Below are 22,539 nucleotides of genomic sequence, written 5' to 3' on the forward strand. Positions count from 1 at the left end.
CAACAAAACAACTCGGCTTGGAAAACATGGGTAGGCCCGTGGCATCCACAGATCAGGTAATGAATAGTCAGTCTATTCACTTGTGGGGGAGGTCGATGCTGGAAATGGACGAGAATCAGATGGTAACTTTTATCGTGCATTCATATGGTATTGGAGATGGCCCAGTGATAAAATATCATGATCATTTTTTTTGACAGGTGCTAGTGTATGACGATAGTTTCCTTAGAAGAGCGGGAGGCTCACAGCAAGGGCTTGTCTCACTGGATTCCAAGGCAAGGATGCGGCGTTGTCTCACTACATTGGGCGTTTCAACCACAAAAAGGTTTGTAGAAACAATTCAAGTACTTGACAATTGTAGTCATCTCACTTACGGCCCATAAATTCATTACAATTTTTATGTAGATCATAATATACCACAAGGAATACTCCGAGGACAATGCAAAGTTCCCACTGTTAAGTTATTACAAGATTGTGTGGTGGGCACTCCCTCCCACTAAACGCAGAAAGACTAATTCTGATTGAGAAACAGTTTGCTCTACGCGTATTTGGCATTGGATATGGGTGCCAAGCACTCAGAGCCCCCTATTTCATGTCCTACACAGCTTAGGCTCTGGCTGCAGGGGTTGAAGACCCGGAGAGCTTAGATCCATACAACAAGCGGTTGTTTCTGAGGGAAATAAGACACCTAATTCCCGTGGGGATGCTGCCATCAACAGAGGAACGAGCTCGTCTACAGAGCTTGCACATCGAAGAGTACAAAGTGAGGAAGAAGGAGATGCATAGAAGAGGATAAAAACGATGAGCTCGGGTCCATCTTCTCCCGCTCCTGACTCGTGACCGTCGCTACCTCGCATGGCACTCTCCCGCATTTGAAGCTCCCCAAGCCATCTGTTTCTTCTCTTTGCTGATGTGTTGTAAAGACCGTGCAATTTCTGAACTCTTAAGAGGTTCCTTCTGCCTTGCTCTATGAATTAGTCGTCTATAAGTCCATTGGTGTAACTCTAATAGGCTATTGGCCTTATCCTTTCCTCCCACATGTCTAGTGTGCTTAAAATAACCCGTTCTTTCCATGTAGTGGGTTTTTTCCATGCCTTGTGTGGACCATATTGATAGTGAGCCATATGACTGGCAAAATATGGACCATGGTTGAACAGTATGTGCTGCATTGAAATAAATCAAAATGGTCAGTAGAGTACAATTTAAAATTTTGATTTGTATACGTAGAATGCTAACCCACCATGTAATTTGTGATATGTTGCCCACCCCACCCTGTAAGGTAAGCCTTTTTCCAATCCAGCAAGGTTGCTTGAAATGATGTGAGCTTACTTTGGTCCCAAGAATGCTGCTCAACGTAGTGGAAAATTTTATCTAGTGATTTCCACACGTTCGCCTTGTGATTCTGGATTGCCCCACCACCAGCATTGTCTTTAACCACTTTATGTAACAGTTTCCATTTGTTGAACAGGTTTCTCCTTTCTTCTATATCTGAATCTTTGAGGCTAAACCCAAGAAACCTTCTTGCCTTCACGCCGCCTATCAATGCTTTCCTAGGTACCTTGTACCGACTTTGAGACATCTTAGTGTCCTCTTCGATTTTGACATTGCCTCCATGCAAACCAATGTCTGAGAGCACTCTCTCCAATGCTTTGATCACTCTTTTCGACTCACTCTCTAGCTTTAATGTCCATGCAAAACATATGTACAAATGAACCACCTTTTCAATTATTCGACAGAGTGCATGAAGTGTATAGACGTGAACTCTACTCAGAGAAATATCAAGCACTGGTCTACAAGTCTTATCTTGAAGATGTCTATTGGGAGCTCTATTCCATTGCACACTCTCAAGAGATTGTGTATCAGCCATGCAATATAAGCATGGATTTGCCACAGCTGCTCCGTGTGTTATGTTGTACATACACTTAAGAGTCTTTAAGTCACCTGCCATGTGCCATTCCACTGTATAGTCACCAAATCCTTCCACTGAAAGAACGACTATGTTTCTTTGTTCACTGATGATAGAAGGAATTTGGATTTGACTAAAAACCCAATAGAAGATTTCAAAATTTTCCTTATCAACCTGCAGTGAAAACGAAGACACAAAATCAACAACAAAATAATCAATATTTTTGTTATCATAGAGTGAACGAAGTATACTTGAAATGATCCTAGAGTTAGAATGTTGTTTTCGGATTGCACGCTGAAGTATCGTGGATCCTCTTTCGTTATTGATAGATCCAGAGCTCTGTTCATGAGGGTAATGGTGACTCTCTCCAGCTTCTTGTTCTTCAGGACCTCACACTCGTCGAGCTTCAAAACAAACTTGAGAAACCCACCGCACTCCTCTCGACTGACGTCAAAGAATTGAATTGCATACCTTTGCAATGCTTCAAGATCAACGAAGAGGTTGTTGTGCTCGTTAAATTGTACCTCTCTGCCATCCTTGCCTAAGAACGTTGCTTCAATATGGAATGGTGACCCAAGTTTCTCAAACACCTCATCATTTACGTGTCGGCGAGCAGCCTTTACATGTGATGGCTTTGGCAGCAATGATCCTCTCTGTAGTTTATTTTGAGACTTTTTAGCTAATGCTTTGAAGAGTGCCCTGTATCCCATCTGCGAGATGCCACTCTCATCAAGTATTGCTTGCACTTCCAGCTGATTCTCGTTCATGAAGGAGGTAAGGAGCCTCCCTTTCAACTTACGAAATTTTTTCTGAGTTATCATCTCTTCAACTACTTCTTTTGGAACTAGACGGCTGTAATGCACTCCAGCATTGAAGCCTGCACTGTTCGAGTTTGGATGTAGTAAAGACCTGCAAAAAAAGCACCATGCGTTATGATCATGTATAGAAAAGTGTATCCATTTCTTAGTGAAGCATGTTGAAGATACAAAAGCAGAAACAAACTTCGAGTTACCTTACAGCTCGTATTCGTTTCTTCAGGCCACCACTACCAATCTTCATGTTCTCAATGTTGCACAGATCTCGTTTTTTTTTTCCGACTACCAAGCACAGTGTCTTTCTCTTGCAAACTTGTGATCTTCTTCTCAAGGCCTTGGATTGTCTCTTTGTTTGATGAAATCTTTTGAGAGCATGCTTCATTAAGTTTCTTCAGCTGCATGTTCTCCATCGCCAGGAAGTTTCTTTGCCTTTCCGCATCCAATCCTCTCATTTTCAAATGTTCGGTGTATCCCAATAGCCCATCCTTGCCATCGCCTATGAAATGTAAGAGGTTAGTGATATTAGCAAAGAGAGGTGGCACATTTGTCGTAGGATCCTTTGAATAAATAGACCCATTGGTCCACAAATCCAAATAATGTTCCTTGTTTGTCCTTCTAAGTTCTTTCTCCCATTGAGATAAGAAAGACTCCCTCCTACGTTTCTGCAACGGTGCGTACTCTTGCAATACATCAACATGAAGATGATGTGTGTTCTTTCTTTGCGTAAGTGTTGAAGGGGCTGAGGATTGCAAGTTAAAATTAGTGTTTTCATCAAAAAAAGAAGCGTTCTCCATTCCTAGAGTTGATAGAGAAAAAGATGGAGACTCGAAACTCATGAAATATCTCAGGTTTTGGGAGGGAAGACCATATTCTCAAGTTTAGAGTTGATAGAGTTCATGTGGCTTATGTTTCTGGAGGGAACACTTGTAAGTTGGCCTTTCAAATCATTAGTCATATGGTTAGTTGGATTCCTGACAAGAGAACGAAAGATAAGAATGATAAAGACGGTGGCTACCTACCAAAGAATGTCATTTTGGCTTTTTGTTACGCAAAAAAGTATCACATAAAATGCACAATTTAATATTTTTATTTTCTCTCTCTTAGCCGACGTGGCACTTCTTACAGGGCCCAAAAGTGAGTCCAACTTTCTCCTAATGGCTCTTCTGTGCTTATTATAGCAGCCCTTTTTGCCTTTGCTTTGAGATGAATGTAACCTTTTTAATCTTTGGACAAGATTCTTGTGAGTCTTGGCTATATTCATCAGCAGTGAAGATCTTCCCATGTACTTTAAGTAGTAAAGGACTTTTGGATCTTCCCTCTTTAACCTCGAAAGGTGCTTTCCCCATAGAAGTATGTACAATGTCATTGTATGCATACTCCATAAGAGGTAGGTACTTCTCTCATTGATAACGTTGATCCACTTCCATGACATAGGCTTTTAGTAGATCAAGAATCATTAGATTAGTTATTTTACTTTGGTCATCCGTTTGTGGATGATAGGCCGAAAGCGAAATTTAATCTACTTCCTAGATTCTCAAAGAGACCCTTCTAGAAATTACTGCTCATTCTAGGATCTTTGTCCAACACTATGGGTGGTGGAAATCCATGATGCTTGAAAATTTGAGATTTGAAGAGGGTTGCCATTTGATGTGCTTTAATAGTCTTTTTGATAGGCATAGAGTGTGTTTTCTTGTTAAGCCTGTCGACTAAAACTATCCAAGTTGGTTCCCTCGATCAAATTTCAACTTTTGGTATACCACGCATTTTGAAACATACTCTTGTATGTTTACTTTTCATGGTAGACCAACAAAAATACATTTCTACTCCTAGAAGAGTAGGCTATGGAATCCCTCTTTGCCCCGCATAAGGAGAAGTATGGGATTCATACATGACTTTCTTATTGTATGGGTGATTAACACATAGCCTATTGCCGTTTGGAAGATAACCATCCTTCAAGGTGAATGGTTCTTTTTTCTTCCCTATTGTAAAGGCTGTAATTACGTACTTAAAGTCTCGTTCAGTAGCATACTCATCTATCATAAAAGATAGATCATTGTGAGTTGCTATAGACACCACATTTATCCTTGGTCGTTGTGAAATTGCATCGACCACTTGATTGTGCTTATTAGCAATGTGAGAGATATGAAATTTAAATTGAAAAAGAAAATTTTTCCACCTCATTTGTTTGTTGGAGAGCTTGGTTTGCGTCATGAAGTTCTTGAGGCTTTGTGATCCATTCATAGGATGAATGGAGTCCCCAAGAGATAGTATTTCCACGTGTTTAGGGCATATAGAATAGCTAGTAGCTCTTTTTTGTATTTTCCCAATACTCACTTATCGAAGTTGAGTCTTTGACTCTCATATGCTATGGCATGACCTTCTTGAAGCAAAATAGCTCCAAGGCAATTTTCACAAGCATCATATTGGACCTCAAATGGCTTTGAGAGATCTAGTAGTGTGAGCACACGTTGAGCGATAAGATTCTCCTTAAGCTTCTTCAAAAGCTTCTTGCACTTTTGCAGTCCATGAATACTTAACATTCTTTTTTGTTAAATCGTGTAATGGGCTTGCTATTCGCAAGAATTTTTTAATGAAGCATCTATAGTATGAACACATACCTATGAAGCTTCGTACCTCTTGTAGATTCCTTGGATTAGGCCATCTTTTTATTAACTCTAACTTTGTTGCATCCATACGGGTGCCATCTTCAGAGATAATGTGACCTAAGTATTGAATCTCTTGTAGGAAAAATTCAATTTTCTTTTGATTAATGAAAAGCTTATTCTCTCTCACAACTTGAAAGATTATCTGGAGGTGTCGCTTGTACTCCTCAAGAGAATTTGAATGGCCTTAAGACTTTTGTCCATTATGAGTTTGAATGCGTCTGGAGCATTTGTCATGCCAAACCTTGTAAATTATCAAATAGATCTTCTACGCGCGGCACGGGAAATCTATTTTTGATAGTAATCTTATTTAGTTCTCTATAGTTGACACATGTGATATGTGTCATCTTTCTTTTGCACTAAAAGCAATGGTGAACAAAATGGAGAGGAGCTAGACCTCACCATCCCTTTTTCCACCAATCCATGCACTTGCCTCATGATCTCCTCTTGTTGAGCTTGTGAAACTCGATAAGGAGGCTTGCTAGGCAATGAGCTTCATGGTAGGAGCTCAATTGCATGGTCATCATCCCTCATTTTAGAGGTAGCTCACTAGAGATGTCATCAATGAAAACATCTTGGGATCCATTGAGGAAATTAGACAACTCTAATTCCTCTTGATTCCCTTTATTGCAAGGATATGGTGTTCCCCAACTCATTGGCATCTATGTACATGCTCTTTTCCTTGTAGGTGAAGTAGATTCTCCTTTCAAGGAAATTCATGTTGGAAGCCATGCAGTTCATGGTGCCCCAACGATTAACACATTCATGTTTGAGAGGGGAGATGAAGAAATCCTTTTTGTCCACACAGCTTTGGACATGAAGCTTTAATTTTCCAATTAAGGAAGTAACTAAGACGTCTTGTCCCTTGATTAGCTCCATTGGCTTTCAATGCATCTCCCATCTTGTGGGCTTGTATGCCTAACTTAGTGGTCAACTCCGTGGATATGAAGTTGTGAGTTGAACTAGGGTCAAACAAAATAAAGGCATCATACTCTTGCATCTTTCCCCAAGCATAGGAAAGGAGAAATCCTTGGCAATGAGCATCTTCTTTTGGAGCTTCAAACATAGAGGCTTTAGGAGTCTCATTGCCGTTGGGGCAAGGACGATCACCATGGCCTTGCTCCCCACACTTAAAACATTTGTGGTCCTTACTAAAAGCTTCTAGCTCTGTAGGAGAGAGTTTATATTTACCATTGTAAACTCCCTTCTCCTTGGATCGATTGTTGTTGTTGTTGGAACAGCCTTGGTAAGAATTTTGGGCATTGGTTTTTCTCTTTGCATCACTTTTGTCTTTATTTTCCATGGGCTTGACATTCCATCTAGCCCCTTGTTGGAAATTGATACGCGAAGCAAACATGGTGTGGTGGATTACTTCAATGATAGAACCAGGCCGTTGAGAGTTGACATACTCGGCCATCTCTTTGGGTAATGCCACACAGAATTGTTGCTTTTGCTCGGCAAAGTCTATCTTTTGAAAGATAGTAGCCTTGAGATGTAAATCCCAAAACTTGTCCACATATTTCTGGATAGACTCATGAGAGAGAAGCTTTAAACTTTTCCATTTGGTAAGCACTTTGTCCTTTGCATCACTTGCAAGGAATTGCATCATGATGGAAACTTGTAAAGTTTTCCATGTCTTTAGGGCTTTGTCATTGCCATGAAGGCTAGCCCACCATTGATGAGCCAATTTTTGGAAGTGCATAGCTACATGCATAGCTTGGAGGACTCCATGAAGCCCTCATCTCCAAAGGCCCATCAAATTGCTAGATGAAGGCCAATACTTTGTCAGTAGCACCAAAGGTGCCATCATAGGTGAGAAAAGAGATACTCTTTCCTCCCTCTTTGAGCTTCTTTGAGCTTTTGAGACCTTCGCCATGCAGGGTAAGATTTGCGATGTCCTCCCCTCTTGTATTATCTAGGAGAATAGCCATAGATTTCATCGGTAGAGGAGGAAGGTGAAGAAGAAGGAGAAGATGGTGACCTCTTTCTTGCCCCTTTCTTCCTTTGTTTCCTCTCTTCCTTTTTCAAGTGACGAGGAGAAGGACTATGGGTTAACCGTTTCCTCTTGGGAGGACTTCGCGATCGTTTAGTCCGCCCTCTTCATGGAGCCACATCTTCGGAGGAATTTAGGGATTCATTACTTTCTTAATCTTTGGATTCCTCCTCTCGTATGGGAGAGAGTCTTCTTTTGGGGGTCTCATCAAGAGACCTCCTAAGCTCTCTCTCCTCTTGGAGAGGAAAGAAAATCCCATAAGCACGAAGTTGTTGAGTAGCTTCGGCTTGCAAAGCGGGGTTGCCCATAGCTTGTTGCAGCCTAGTGACAAGATAATTAACAAACATGGGGCATCATCATTAGCACCTTCATGTGCAAAATCAAAGCTATCAATGTTCATTCTACTCTCCTGGTTATTGTCAGCCATGTTAACTAAACTTATGTGTTTACTTAGTGTATGCTTTGGCAATTCAAAACTTTAGTTGCTACTCCTCTTAGCCTTTGAAAATAGGTACTTAAGTATCTACACCCACAGCTCGGATTGGTTAATTATAGAGAATAGTGGAGTGAGTCTAACATAGAAAAGTTGCCGAAGGATAGCTCCTTTCGGACTTCTTATGGCTCAATAATGGTAAAGCCGTAAGTCTAAAAAGACTCCATTATTAAGACTAAAGCTCTGAGGTGTGCACCATATCCCACATAGTGGGCTCAACAAAACCGATAATAGATTCTAGTCCCACTTACCCTAATATAATTAACAAAAACAACCATTAATAGGCTACTTAAGGACCTCTCTTCTTAAGCAAGAAAAGAGAAACCAAATGCTCTGATACCAATGTAATGGAAATGGCCTATGAACTTTGAGAGTAGCGGAATTAGGAAATTAGGTGAAGCACTTTTGTGAGATTACTTTGTGAGCATAGCGGGTGAACTTAAGTGCCCTTTGGGTGAGTGGAAAGTTAAGTCAAAAGATTCTCCTAACTTTGGGACTTTCATGCATAGGAAGCTTCTCAAGCACCTTCCTCATTAAGTTTGTAGGGTCTCTTTTTTATGCAAGCACCTTACCCCCCATGTATGGGGAGCTTCTCAAGCACCTTCCTCATTAAGTTTGTAGGGTCTCTTTTTTACTCAAGCACCTTACCCCCCATTAAGTATGACAAGCACCTCAAGTACCTTAGTCATCAAGCATGACAAGCACCTCAAGCACCTTAGTCATCAAGCACGACAAACACCTCAAGCTCAGCCCTAGCTTGCCTACGTCAAAGGACTTTTAACACTAACCATTGGAGGTCTTTAATGAAGCTAACCCTAAGGTCTTTTAAGCTCCATTAGATGCACATTGCTCTTTGATTGACTACCTCCTTTTGGACCCTTATTTAGATGTAACCATCTCTCTTCTTGGTCCCCTGTTGAGGTAAGTTTAGAAGCACTTATTGCACATTGCTCTTTGATAGACCATCTCCTTTTGGACCCCTATTGAGATGCAACCATCTCTCCTTTTGGTCCCGTGTTGAGATAGGTCTAGAAGCACATGTCTCTATTCTAACTCTTATTCCCGTTTATTCTCCCACATTAAATGATCAGTTTAATATGAGAAAATCATTTAGTAAAGTTAGATATTATATTTTATGACAGTTTTGAAGGTATTTAGTAGCTCCCACTACCCTGCAATTTCAATTAAGGAGGGGCTCCACCTCACCACCTTCTTGTACATGAGTGACCATGGCTTTAAAAGAGGTTACGTTCTCAGACTTGGTGCAAAATGAGACATACTACTTGAGAGTAGTGGTGCAAGACATCAAGACTTTGGGTTTCATCAAGAAGCTGCTTGGACCTTACTCCTACATACACCCTAAGATAGCTATGGAGAACTCTGCTCAGGTTTCCTCTTTAAACTTAAGGGGATCTCTTTCATTATACTTATGGTCGGCATCTATAATATGTGGGTTTCTTTTTTGACACCTACCTTTCACTGTCTAACTCCTCCTGTTGTTGTTGGTTGTGATAGTGGCATGTATAATAGAAGAAACCCTTACTCTAAGTGTTTATGCATATGAATTCTCTATTGGCTCAATGATGGAACACCTTTCTTCTTCCCTCGCTTTGTATTTCAAACCTTGTTCACAATAATTGATTATAGCTTGCTTCTTATCCTCTAATTTCTATCATGAGTGAAGCCTTGGTGGCTTATGTCTTGCTATATACCTAGTCTCACATGACATTGTGTCACAATTGAACACACACAACGTTGCATAACTTGCCATTGAGCCCTCTCTTGCTCAAAATCCTCGCTTGCTTTGTTAAGCTTGCCTGAATTTCAACGCTCGCCTTATTGACTGCCTCCTTATGTTAGTACTCACACACTAAGTAATTTTGGTTCTTTGTTGAGTGCTCTTGAGCTTGAGTTTACTTTTGCAACCCTATACTTAGGATCTAGTAGTGAGAGAGAGAGAGAGAGAGAGAGAGAGAGAGAGAGAGAGAGAGAGAGACTTTGAACCAACCAACTAGGCAATGGATTAGTGATTATACAATGGGGTCTAGGTGTTGCTCATATACTAGTCTAGGGACCCTTAAGTACCCCCCTTAGTAAATTACTCTACCCAAGACTTTGACAAATAAGTTCAATAAATACCTAAAGCCAAAAGAAAGTGTGTTAGATTTTTACATGAGAGTGTGATTGCCCCATATCAATTGTAGTGTTTCAGAGGTGTACCTTGCAAAAAACCACAAGGAGGGTTAGAATTTTGCAACAAGACAGTGCCAAGAACAACATCTTTCTCAAGTGCACTAGATTTGGTATACATATCAACCAAGACAATTCCACGCATGACATCTTTTTTCAACAAACTCTGCCAAACAATATAATTGTGAATTTTTGTGTCCATATCAATATCTTGCGCCACATACCTTCAAGATGCATGCATAGGTAATTGCATCTGTTGTAAACAGACTAGACCTTTCTACTATAGGAAAAATCCTACAATCAGTGCATTCCAAGAGTCCACACTCAAGATAGGAAGCTAAAAACAGCCTAAAGATTTTTGGCCCTGCTCTTGTTGTGCGTATGCCGCGACCAGTGCATTCCAATGCTTTGCATCCGCTGAAAACATCCTAGAGCTTTCTCGCATTGCTCTTGTTATGCACATCCAACATTTAGTGCATTCCAAGAGGCGACATTTCAGACAGGAAGCTCCTCAAGCACTTTTTGCGCTTTCTCAAGTGCACCACACTTGGCATGCATATCGACCAAGGCAGTGCCATGTATGACATCTTTCTGGCCCTGATTTTTTTGTGCATAGAGCCACATGCCTTCAAGATGCATGCATAGGTTATTGCATCTACTAAAAACAGACTAAAGCATTCCAAAATCAATGCATTCAAAGATTCCACACTCCGGACTTTGGCGTTGATATTGTTGCACATATCCCGCAATCAGTGCATTATATGAGGCGCAAATGCGGTGTGTCTGCGGAGAGTGAGAAGGGGAGAGAAAGAAAGAACAAAGGATGTGGGTGGAGCAGCTTTGGAAGTGATGAGTGAGGAGCTCCTTATCCATATATGTATAATGAATAAGGGCATTTACACATGTAGGCGATGGCCTCCGGTCCGGGGCAAAGATGTAGCACCTTTACCCCAATAATCTCCCACTTAAAGGCAATGCGCCGATAAGTGAGGCCTACTAGCTAAACTACTAGTATGTACAAGAAACTAAATGAGAGACTCTCTCTCACCCTATGCCCACTGGCTCACTCTGTAGATCCACACGCAATCGTATCAGCTCTAGTGGTAGGCTAGTGTGTGTATCCGTAGTAGAGCCTGCATGTAAATCCCATAGACAACTCTGTATGGTCCACAAAGCTCCACGAAGAATCATGCTAGTGTCAATCATCGCACGACTGACAAGCCCTACTGCAAATGCCCCCACTGAAGCTTCTAGATCGAGCCTCAACACTAACAAGTCGAACATGAGACGTCCGAACGCTGACAAAATCTACGTAAACCTGATTGTACTTGCCTCCCTTGCGCTATCTGTAATCACTGCATCATCAATACTACCCATCACATATGGACGTGTCAGCGCCGACCCTGGGAAACCTACATCCCTCTCACCCATAGGCGAAAACCTATGCGTCTTGGCACCAACTCATCAATCTCTAACATGAGCATATCAAAGAACTCCACATCTGTCAGCTTTGTCTGTGTCTCTAGGTGACAGACCTCCTCTACCTCTGCCTGCACAAAGCCTGACTAACACCTGTTGTGTTTCACCAGAGCACTGCTTCTCTATCTCTATCTCTACAGAGTCTACTAGCACGTCCTGCACAGCTAAATGCTCTGTCTTGTGAGCATGGTGGAGCTCAGATGTGAAATAGACACGTCTCGTCTCTCGCTCAAAGCATGCCAGCAACAAAAATCGAGACGAGCTCACCTGTGAAATAGACACGTCGCGTCTCTCGCTCAAAGCATGCCAGCAACAAAAATCGAAACTACACCGTCTTGAACCTCAAACACATGCATAGGATATACCCGGCCTCTGCGGGCTCCTCTGGCAATCACTAATGAACCGCAATGCATTTTGAAAGACTGGTCTCTAAGCACTATGTGATAACCAAAGTCTGCTTACTGTCTCACTAAGATCAAGCTCTGTCTCAGTTGAGGAACATAGCGCACATGTCGTAGCGTGTATGACGCACCATTGGGCAATAACAAACAAACATCTTCTGCACCCTCTATGTCAAACGCCGAACCATTGGCCAAGTGCACACAACCAAGTCTCCCATTAGAAAATGTTCTAAACCACTCACAACATGGTGTGACGTGGAAAGCAACATCTACTAGCATAGACTACCACTCGAACTGCCTCTCTAACCTGTGTCAAAGCCATGTCTGCACTACACGTACATCGCCATTGTTGTCTCATACATCTAAAACAACGGCGTCTAATGTGCCCTGTGTGACCGCAATGCCAACAACGTAAGTATCGACAAGAACGAGACCGTCTCTCAAAAGTCACCGTAGTGGACTCTACACTGTCACACATATTTGCAACCATAAGTGAATGGTTAAGAACCAAAGTATGGCGAGAAATCTCCAAAAAATCTGACAGAGTTTCCCCTCTAAACTGAGCAAAAACCTCAAGTACAATCTCAACCATAAACCATGCCAAATTGGCAACAAAGTGGGAGGTAACTCGACCACTACACGATCATCAAAAGCATGATCAATCGCATCAAATTGACGCCTAAAGCAACTCCACGATTTGGTATCTACAAGCATAAACTGGGACAAACTGCCCAACCGAGCGTAAAGCGCATAGCCATATATGCAAGTAGAGAGAAAACTAGCTCAAAATGCATCCCACGAGAGAAACTACCTGCAAAAATCTATGAAACTTGTGACTGCCTATTATGTAGTCACACAAGCATACGCAAATCCTCACTCTGCGAAAGTGGGTACAAGAACACCAAACACACCTAACTCAAGTTGTATCCACATAAGCATACCTAGCATGAAACTGCACAAGGCCGTGCAAAAACTGCTCTCTAGTGCTCCACACAAGCTACACTGCAACCTGTGAGCAAAACCGCTGGAAAACTAGCAACTACTACCTCATCGGTCAATAAACACATCGACCAGAAAACCTGCCAAGAATTATATGAGCTCAAGGAAAAACCCGCTTTGAAATGGTCCATACGAGCCGAATCTGTCTCTATGTGTCGCCGAAGCCGAAAACTGTAAAATGTCGAAGTCGAAAAGCCGGGGATGGCCGTCGGAGTCGTCTTTCACCGTCAGACAGAAGCGCCAAAACTGCAGAGAGAATGCTTGATGTTGGCTTCCGCTGTGTCGGACGGAAGCGCGCTAGTCGAACCACCGCAAATCAGTGTTGAAACTGATGCGCCGAGCCATCAATGCGAATTCATAGAAGAAAACACCGAAATCGATGTCGAAATGGCTAATCACCGATGCGAAACGTCGAGAAAAGCTCTAAAGCCGAACCGCTAAATCAGTGTCGTAAACTGATGCCAATAGCCGATGCTCGAGGCCATAAAGGAGGAATGCCGAGACATTGAGAAAGGCCACCAGAAATCGTATCGAAACCTGATGTCGAGGCCGTCTCCCATCGCCGGACAGGAGTCTCCAATGTGAAGGAGAAGGCCGAGAAAAATGGACGGACGCCAGGTGATGTCCGGGCTTACTCGCCGCATGTGGTGGAACACACTGAGTCTGCTCACACAGCTCGCTCTCTTTCACTCGTACTCTCTCATTTCTTGGCTGAGAGGAGTTCTCTCTCTCTCGCTCTTTCTCGGGCCTGTGTGAGCCAAAAGGTCGAGGTGTCGAGGAGACGAGGGGGCAGGGGGGGGTCAAGGGTTCTAGTGGGAGCGAGCCCTTGCACACAAAGAGGAGTCAAAAGAAAAAAAAAAAAGATTTTCTGTCGACTTTTTTGAGGAGCTGCAGAAAGCGCTGCTTGGCAGGTCTGATCATGATGGGCGATGTGTATGTCCCATATGACTAAAGAACACGAGGTCTTTAATGAAGACCCCATCATGGGATCGACGACGGGTGTGGCATGTGCGAATCTCGCGGGAGATGGACACCCAACAAAAAACGCAAGTCAACGTCCACCCGACGAATCGAACCCGGCACCTTGGCCATGGCAGCTTTGTGAACTAACCACACAAGCGCGTGCATTTCGATGTCAACAAGGCGAGAAATAAACTATATAACCTAAACCTCTAAGGGGAAAAGTAAACTAAGACAAAAAAAATTAACTCGGACACGTCCGTTTAAAATTGGGCGACCGAGTTTACCTCTGCTTTTGTGCGCGTAACTGCTCGCCGTGGATCCCATGACGGGGACTTCATTTAAGACCCGGTGTTACTTAGTCCTAAGGGTGTATGCCCGATTCTGCTCACAACCCTTCAATTGGGAGTGTGTATGTGTAATGATCACCACACTGTCCCAAACCTGCTCAATTGCCTTCGATTGGCTGCTGTGGTGACCTGCTGCCCTGCTCCAACCTGCTCTCGGTTCACCTTGCTCATAGGCTCTCAAGCCTTCATGGATTCCCCCACTCTACTGCTCACGGGCCTGCTCTCTCTCTCTCACTCCCTTGCTTGCCTTCGACTGGCTGCCTTCACCCCAGCGCTGCCCGAGAGTCCTCTCTTTGAGTCTACTGCATTGTTCGACTCGGTGTTGCAGCCCGATTATGCAACGTACTGCTCTCCCAGGTCTCAATTGCCTTCCTTGCTTCAATGCTTACAAGGCTTTGCTTTCCCCCAGCGCTGGAGCTGCTGCCTGATTGTTTTCCTGCTCAATTTGATGCAATGCTCACTCGAGATCTGCTCGCTGCTCTCTTTCTCTCGACTCTTCAATTGAGTGTGTGTGTGTGTGTGTGTAACCACACACCACAAGTTTCAAGTCGCCACTCCCCTCAAGCTCTGTCCTGGCTGCCTGCAGATCCACTATTTCTTGCTCGATTCCTCAAGAATCTCCAAGATCTCCCACAAGCGAGAGGGGCTGCGCGCGCCGAGTAGCCAAGAACCCTCGAGATGCCCGATCCGTGTCAGATCTGCACCGAATAAGCCTGATCCGGTGCCGTGAAGCACCGAGCTTCGTCGCCGCCGAACCAAAACTCTGATACCAGTTGTGAAGTGCGTGTGGACAGATGCGTGCGTGCGCAATGCGGTGTGCGTGTGGGACCCACACTGTGTACTCTCTCTTCTCTCCTTCCCACTCACACTGCACCGAACACGCACACATCCGTGCACACGTACTCCACACATTCCAAGAGGTGACATTCCGAACAAAGCTCCTCAAGTACTTTTGTGCTTTGTGGAGCGCACCACATTTGGCATACATATAGACCAAGACAGTGTCGCGCACTAGATTTGGCATACATATCAACCAAGTCATTGCCAAGCACGATATCTTTTTTAAACAAACTTTGCCAAACAATAGAATTGTGAAATTTTGCATCCATATGAGCATCTTGCACCACATGCCTTCAAGATGCATGTGTAGGTGATCGCATTTGCTAAAAACAGATTAGATCCTGCAATCAGTGCATTCCAAGAGTCCACACTCTGAATAGGAAGCTAAAAACATCCTAGAGATTTTTGGTCCTGCTCCTGTTGTGCATCCCACGACCAATGCATTCCAATGCTTTGCATCCACTGAAAACACCCTAGAGCTTTCTGGCTTTGCTCTTGTTATTCACATCCTGCAATCAATGCATTCCAAGAGACGACATTCCGGATAAGAAGCTTTCTCAAGCGCACCACATTTGACATACATATCAACCTTTTGAATGAAGATATATGCTAACGAAGTAAAGAGAGAGAGAGACAGAGAGAGAGAGGCGCAGAAGAATGCCATCTGTGAGGCCAAAAGCAGAGAAATGGAGTGAGATTTTTTTGCTTGCATCGAGAGTGCGACAGAGCATTGCTGAGAGCAGGGCCACCAAGTAGCTCTTGCATTGCGCGATGGAGGGAGAGAGAGATATTGCAATCAACGACCTCCTGCATGGAGAGAGAGAGAGAGAGAGAGAGAGAGAGAGAGAGAGCGAGAGAGAGAGAGAGAGAGAAGAAGAAGAAGAAGAAGAAGAAGGAGAGAGTTTTCACGTCGTAGGAAACTATCCTAAGAGACCTTAAAGATCTAGCCGACGAGGAGTTGAACTCAAGACCTGTTATTCAAGAGGGAAATGGCATAACCAATCCAGCACACGTGAATGATAGAAAGGTTATACCATTTTCCTCTTTTTATTAGCGCACACACACCCCACCCACACACCTAAGAAGAAGAGAGTTTTAACGTCGTAGAAAACTATCCCAAGAGACCTTAAAGATCTAGCCGACAAGGAGTTGAACTGAAGACCTGTTATTCAAGAGAGAGCCTCAGGTGGAGACGGAGATTGTCTCTCTCTTAATGGTTTGTCTGCATGCACGTGGTGGTGATGAGGTGTTGTCCAAGAGTAGCGTGTGAATGAAGGCTATAGCGGGTTTTCCTTTTAGATTTGCTAGCTGAGTTTGTTAAATGACTATAATATCAATAGCTAAAAATTTCCTAGCTATCCTTATACATGCATCAGGGCTACATCTGACACGAAGTATTCGATTACTACAAATTAAGTATTTAGAAACAAGGCCGTCACTAACGTGCATACAATGGCACTACCTATTGCTAGAGAGAGAGAGAGAGAGAGAGAGAGAGAGAGAGAGAGAGAGAGAGAGAGAGCGGCAAAGGCTTTTTTACACAAGCTATTTTTATTACGAATCCTAAAAAATAACTTTAAAAAGGCTTAAAAATGTGTACAAGATTTGATAGGCACCACGGCTATTCACTACCTGTAAGCAAGCAATGCCAACCAGCTCCCTTTTCGCAACAAGAAAACACTATCTACAAATGAAATGCAACAATTTCTTATCAATTTTGCATGGCCTTCATAACTCATCAACAACTAAAGAAGTTCTTCACAATTTACTAACACTAATAAATCATCCATGAGCTTCCAAATATTTTGAGCAGCATTATTTTAGTTGCAAGTACTTATGTCCTCTAAACATTGTTATTTGTTTAGAGTAATTTTATACTTGTGGATCTTCTTGCAAATTGTGCTTAGTTGTGAGTACTTTCGTATTCATTAACATACTTCCCAAAACAAAAATTGCCAGATACCTACTATGAAAACCAAAAAAAAAATGATCTCTTTATTGAAGTTACCTACTATGAAAATCAAAAAAAAAAAAAGCTCTTTATTAAAATTTCAAGCGAACTTTGTGATAAGTTTAAATGGACATACTACTCATGCGGATTAAGTGTGCGATTTTGCTTGAAAGTTTATAAACCTCATTTTAACTAGAAGTAGAGTATGTTGCTACATTAGAGGCTAGCAAGTAGCTATATGGCTTACTCGTCTAGTGGGAGATTTGGCAATAGTGAAAAAGCTTTTGTTTTGCATCGTCATAGTAAGAGTGCTATCCAATTCGCCCCAAATCGAGTATTAAATGCAAAGTGGATGCAAGGATCACTTCATTTGTGTAGTGCATGAAGACCAGTGCATTGACCTTGTTCTAATTCCGCATAGATAATTAGCATACTTATCTACTATCTAAATGTATACCCTCTGAGAACAACTTTGTACACTGTCAACATTGGGTAGAGATCCATATCCTGCATGTTTGTATGCAAGCCCATAGCTTGCCAAAGTTAGAAATTGTAAATGCCTCAAAACCCTATGTACAACTTTAACTTATCACAATTCTATTCGGTTTAAAAATGAAAATCTATCTTTGATAAAATTTTCATAGATATGGTAAGCACTAAAGGTGGGGATGAGTGAATACAAGGGAAGGGCAAAATTTTTCTGACATCTTTTCAATATTACAACACTTGTCAAGCACGTGAACCTAGAAGGGGAAACAATTCCATGACAAGATTTTGACGCGAAGGTTGTTGAAGCATAGCTTGTGCTAGGTACTGGTCTCATGAATTTACTTGCTAGTAACATACAACAACAAACCAAAGTTGAGGAAACTCTATCAATTTTTTCTAGTTGATAAACAATTTCCTTGCTTGAGCAACAAAATTTCATTTTGACAACCTCAAAGACTCGTGTGGTCTAAAAGGATAAGAGGGGTTATTAATTGAGTCTAGCTTGCTTGGAATGAGTAGCTTGTGTTGGGGTTGCCTATGGTGGATGTCGCTTTTGGGGTGCCATGGCTAGGAGGTGTGGCAGAAACGAGAGAGAGAGAGAGAGAGAGAGAGAGAGACTCGGTCCAGAACACCTTTATGTGTAAGGTATTTATACTTTCATTTGTGTATAAACACCTTACACAAAGGCAAAAATTGTCATGCACCACTTGACTTGCCACTGAACCTACACTGCATGCTATAAGGGACTGCCCACAAGCTAAGACACCATTACCGGGCTTGCATACCCAACAGCTTGTGGACAAATTGCTGAAAATGCAGGCTCTACCCTCAACAAACTTACACAAGGTAATATTAGAGAGCTTATAACCTCTCCTTTCCTCAAAATTTATAAAGCTGAGCTTTAAAAAATAAGGAAGCGAAAACATCTGCACAGGTTTTGAGGAAAATCCTGTAAAATTAGTAGAAATTAGCTCAAATTTTCAATACCAAGCTACCTAGCAATGTCCAAGTAATGATAAATATCATATTTGCTTAAATAAGGCATGTGCCACTATATTCACAGCCGCTTTCAGCACTTGCATTGATGCAAGATGCACTCAACTCTTCTGCTTGGTTCTATGAGAAAATTGCTTGCCCTTCCATGTGAAGCACAAGGTCCACAACCCAACCATGTGATAAATACTAGAAAAAGGCTATACACAGGACAATGTTCAACCACCTCTTGTTCCATAAACACAAAGAGATGTGACAATTAACTAATGCAATGGAAAAATGATATACTCCCATCACAAGACACTGCAAGAAGTGTACATATAACCGATAACTTTTCCAATTAGGCTTGCGAGGTCCGAGAAAAAGGCTGACAAAAATGGCGTTTGCAAAATAGGAGAGCCCCTATCTCAGTTTGTAAGGTTTTGTTCTTCTGAGTGAGCTAAATAGCCGTAGTGTTATGGTGTACTGAGTGTTTGTATGCATATAAGAAGCCAATAATATGGGGGGATATCACAATTGATCCCTATAATATACATCTAGATTACTGAAGCAACTGTGTCTACATAGAACTACAAATACATCTAGTAGCATCTTTTCCATACCTTTGTTCCAATGATCAATCTGGTTAGATACTGTTGTTATTTTCAAGGCTATTTGACACAAAATTGTGATTCCATTTGTATTTTGATCACCCAATCTTGCATTACCGACTGCATCCGCTAATGCCTGAAATCCAATAGTCAGCTCCATTGCTATTAGCAACATTCATTGTACATGAGATAGGCACCAGGCAAAGCCCTCTGCTCCGCAAGTCAATACCCTAGTAAAGATCAACATATCACAATATATGTATTTATATGAATATGTTTGTGTGTGTGTGTTCCAAATACCAACTTGGTTTTCCATATCCAAAAGCCACAATTTACCTCTTTGTTGGTAGCATTGGCCGTCATATAAGGCGAGCTTAATACCTGCACAGACAACAGATGGATACATGAAATCAAGATGAACATTGACAGAGTCTCCTAAAGAACAAGCAATACCCACATTAACTTGCTCTTGCAGAAACTTGATGTACCCAATTGCTTCCAACAAGACCGAAGCCGTGTCTGTCTGCGCAAACAAAGTCAAACCAGAGTTTAGCCTAAAGGGAAACAAGCAGCCCTGAGAATGAATGAACAATAAGATTTGCTTCTAGCTTTCATATACCTTTCCAAAAGGGGCGACCAACTGCTGCAATGCGGTTATCTTCTCCCCCAGTTTTGGAACTTGGCTTTGGCTTGCTTGTGCCTGGTTGGAAAACACATTACTAATTGCAATCCTTCTACTTTGAAAATTTATACATTGCTAAACCCCCAGAAAGCAGGAAGCTATAAATGACAGATTTTCGCAACATTACAAAGAGGAGAAAACCAAAATTCAAGTGGGTAAGTGCTTTCATTGATCTATAAGATCCATGGAGAGTCTAAATGCAAAAATTTTAGTCTCTGGCGTACAACATGGTAGACCAGGTGAAGTTGGAAACAATTGCCCCAAGTACCCAATTTAAGTGCCTACACAGCAAGCATCAATGCCATTGTGATGAAACTGGAGCATGGATACTAATGCCCCTAGTACCCATTTTAAATGCTTATGCAGGACGCATTGATGAAATTGTGATGCTCGCTCAACCAGCTCAGCGATTCCTCTACTTAGGAACACTAAAGAATTCATCAAGAGAAAGTTTTTGGCTTATACATATACATATGTACATGTATATGTATATACACATTGAGAAATTAAGCAAGTACTTAACAATCACATATTTACTATGTCAATAAGAGCAAAGACAAATAGTATTATTACCAACCTTAGATGCTGCCTCACATTGATCAACCTTGGGCCTTTTAGCAATTGTTAGTGTGCAACGATCCGTGCTTTCACTTGGCGATGGCAATGAAAATGTTTCCTCTGGCACCTGACTCCATGCAAATCAAACAAGGTGAAGCCTCACGTTGGCATCTACAACAAGGTGAAAATTCACAATGGCCAACATAAGTGGTAAGAGGATGAGAAAGATCTGTGTGTGGCCTGCTACTCAATGCCTCTCTTTATAGAAATAGGGAAACAAATGTCAATGATGTCTGACAATGTTCTACAAACACAAAAGACACTGCCAAGTTAATGGCAAGGAAAACATTAATTTGCCATGTGCCACTAATCGACAACCTTTATCCAGGGGCCCACAGTTGCTCCCAAGAATTCTATGCTTTGCTAAGCCTGATAAGTAGGCCAAAAAGACAAAAATGAAAAGGACTCATACGAAGCTTTTAAAAGAAAGGACCCATTTACAAGCTAAACCAGAGAAAATTAATGGCTTCACATGCAAAATTCAAATGTATGCCTAACTCCCTTCTTCACTAAGGCTTGTTTTGGAAAGCTAATCAAATGTATGCATATCTCACTTCTTCACTAAGGTTTTGTTTAGAAAGCCAAAAACTCTTTAGTCAAGAGGTTGTATCCAAAAATCTCAGCTGCAAAATGGTTCTCATTGAGAAACATGAAGCAAAGCCACAATTCCACAGCTGCCGAGGCCCATACCACGGGAAATATCCACATAAATGTGTGTGCAGATAAACATGCAAAGATCAAGTCTTGAGTTTAAATCTCTTGGGATTGTTCCTTTGACATTAAAACTTGTCTTTTCCTTCTTCTTCTTCTTCTTCTTCTCTATCATGCAAAGGGCCCGTTCTGATCAAAAAATAAAAGCAGTAAAAATTTGAGCAGATGGTGGACCTCAAGAAGCTCTCACCGCTTTAGCAGACCCACTCGATCGATCATGTACTGGTGAGTTGCCACTTCGAGTAGAAGTGACCAAATGTGATGCTGTAGCAGGAAAAAATGGTGAATTCATGGGAGTGGATTCAAGGTGAGAAAAGGTCTCATTAGAGAGGCATGACGAGAACCCATCACCATCTTCATCACAGTGGTCTGTGCAGAATCCTCTCGCCCGCTCTTCTGCCATGGATGGTAAAATAAGGTCGAGGGGAGGTAAAGCCTCTGGAGAGAGACTCTTCGGAGACCACGAGTTGCAAGAATCCATAGCTTCTGCAGAAGAGAGACGAAGCTAGTGTTGCCTTTCACTATCAGAAACCCTACTTTTGATTTCGAGACTGCGCACCCACCATATCGTGCAGTTGCGTGGTATGTGATCGGAGTGTGTGTGTGTGTGTGTGTGGGGGGGGGGGGGGGGGGGGGGGGGGGGGGGGGTTGAGAGCTCACCTCTCAAGCGTGCACAACTCGCTCTCTAGCGCCCAGTTGCAATAAAGAGGCCTACTACAAAAACCCCTCTGTGTGTGTGTATGTACCACCGAGAAAGTGTGTGTGTGTGTGTGTGTGTTTTGCGTATGTGGCGTGGATTTGAGAGAGGGCGCCAAGAAGACGTGTAGATGAAGGGCCTTGAGTGTTGAGACGCCTATAGAGCGCTTTGCGTCTGATGCTTGCAGCTACTTTGCTTCTCTCCGCGGGTAGAGAAAGTAGAGAGGGCGGGGAGGTGAGTAGAGTACGACAATGAGCGCAGAACAGTAGTGAAGAAAGACTGGGATTACGATACATTTTGCTGGAGTGTACCGACTAGTCGGCGACTACAGTGAGTGTGTCCGAGTGTGAGTGTGAGTGTGTGTGTGTGTGGGGAGTAGAGGTGAGAGTATAGGCAGGCACTGCCAGGCAGGCTACTTTTATAGACCTCTACACACATTTCACAAAAGAAGGAGAACCTTTGTAGAATTTGACTTTCCTTCTTATTACCTCTCTTTCTCTCTTTTTTTTTTAAGAATTAAATACTAGTTTTGCAATGGATCCGATACACACACTCTCTCCCCCATAGCACTATCTAACACGGGGTCATAATGACCCAAGGCGATGGGATCAACGATTGCGGGTTCAGTGTGGGGGACGGATGACCGAGAAAAAATTCAGTGCATTGACTTACGACCCCCCCCCCCCCCCCCCTCCCCCGAGACTCAAACTTGAGATCTCATG

General features: G+C 42.4%; 3 protein-coding genes across 7 annotated transcripts; all 3 read right to left on the reverse strand.

The window, feature by feature from the left end:
- Positions 1–453: 453 nt before the first annotated feature.
- LOC147425072 (uncharacterized) lies at positions 454–2,061 on the reverse strand. Its single transcript, XM_086500331.1, has 2 exons — positions 1,238–2,061; positions 454–1,160 (listed from the first exon to the last, which is right to left on the reverse strand). The coding sequence occupies exons 1-2, from the start codon at positions 1,943–1,945 to the stop codon at positions 1,002–1,004; spliced, it is 867 nt and encodes a 288-aa protein (XP_086356457.1). The 5' UTR covers positions 1,946–2,061; the 3' UTR covers positions 454–1,001.
- On the reverse strand, positions 1,993–3,215 carry LOC147425073 (uncharacterized). Its single transcript, XM_086500021.1, has 2 exons — positions 2,916–3,215; positions 1,993–2,812 (listed from the first exon to the last, which is right to left on the reverse strand). Exons 1-2 carry the CDS (start codon positions 3,098–3,100, stop codon positions 1,993–1,995), a joined length of 1,005 nt encoding a protein of 334 aa, XP_086356147.1. The 5' UTR covers positions 3,101–3,215.
- A 10,918-nt stretch (positions 3,216–14,133) lies between these two features.
- Positions 14,134–22,178, reverse strand: LOC147425074 (uncharacterized). 5 transcript variants are annotated; one of them, XM_086499487.1, is made up of 9 exons: positions 21,311–22,178; positions 20,369–20,476; positions 19,729–19,809; positions 19,567–19,632; positions 19,446–19,490; positions 19,122–19,245; positions 17,495–17,544; positions 16,719–16,770; positions 14,134–15,595 (listed from the first exon to the last, which is right to left on the reverse strand). In XM_086499487.1, the coding sequence occupies exons 1-9, from the start codon at positions 21,599–21,601 to the stop codon at positions 15,585–15,587; spliced, it is 828 nt and encodes a 275-aa protein (XP_086355613.1). In that variant the 5' UTR covers positions 21,602–22,178; the 3' UTR covers positions 14,134–15,584. The 5 variants fall into 5 exon arrangements, 4 of the variants coding, with proteins under 4 accessions (XP_086355613.1, XP_086355614.1, XP_086355615.1 ...); XM_086499488.1 differs by lacking the exon at positions 17,495–17,544 and having other exon boundaries at positions 21,311–22,177; XR_015186340.1 differs by lacking the exons at positions 16,719–16,770; positions 17,495–17,544 and having other exon boundaries at positions 19,122–19,339; positions 21,311–22,167.
- Positions 22,179–22,539: the final 361 nt, after the last annotated feature.

Source organism: Adiantum capillus-veneris, chromosome 25 (assembly GCF_014529385.1).
Source record: "Adiantum capillus-veneris isolate H3 chromosome 25, ASM1452938v2, whole genome shotgun sequence".
NCBI classification, from domain to species: Eukaryota; Viridiplantae; Streptophyta; class Polypodiopsida; order Polypodiales; family Pteridaceae; genus Adiantum; species Adiantum capillus-veneris.

Coding starts and splice junctions, on each gene's coding strand:
- LOC147425073 (XM_086500021.1), bottom strand. CDS start 3,100: ATGAAGCATGCTCTCAAAAGATTTCATCAAACAAAGAGACAATCCAAG. Junction 2,813..2,915: donor AAACGAATACGAGCTGTAAG/GTAACTCGAAGT, acceptor CTTTTTTTGCAG/GTCTTTACTACATCCAAACT.
- LOC147425072 (XM_086500331.1), bottom strand. CDS start 1,945: ATGGCAGGTGACTTAAAGACTCTTAAGTGTATGTACAACATAACACAC. Junction 1,161..1,237: donor AACATATCACAAATTACATG/GTGGGTTAGCAT, acceptor ATTTCAATGCAG/CACATACTGTTCAACCATGG.
- LOC147425074 (XM_086499487.1), bottom strand. CDS start 21,601: ATGGATTCTTGCAACTCGTGGTCTCCGAAGAGTCTCTCTCCAGAGGCT. Junction 20,477..21,310: donor CGAGTGGGTCTGCTAAAGCG/GTGAGAGCTTCT, acceptor GCATGGAGTCAG/GTGCCAGAGGAAACATTTTC. Junction 17,545..19,121: donor GATTGATCATTGGAACAAAG/GTATGGAAAAGA, acceptor ACAAACATGCAG/GATATGGATCTCTACCCAAT.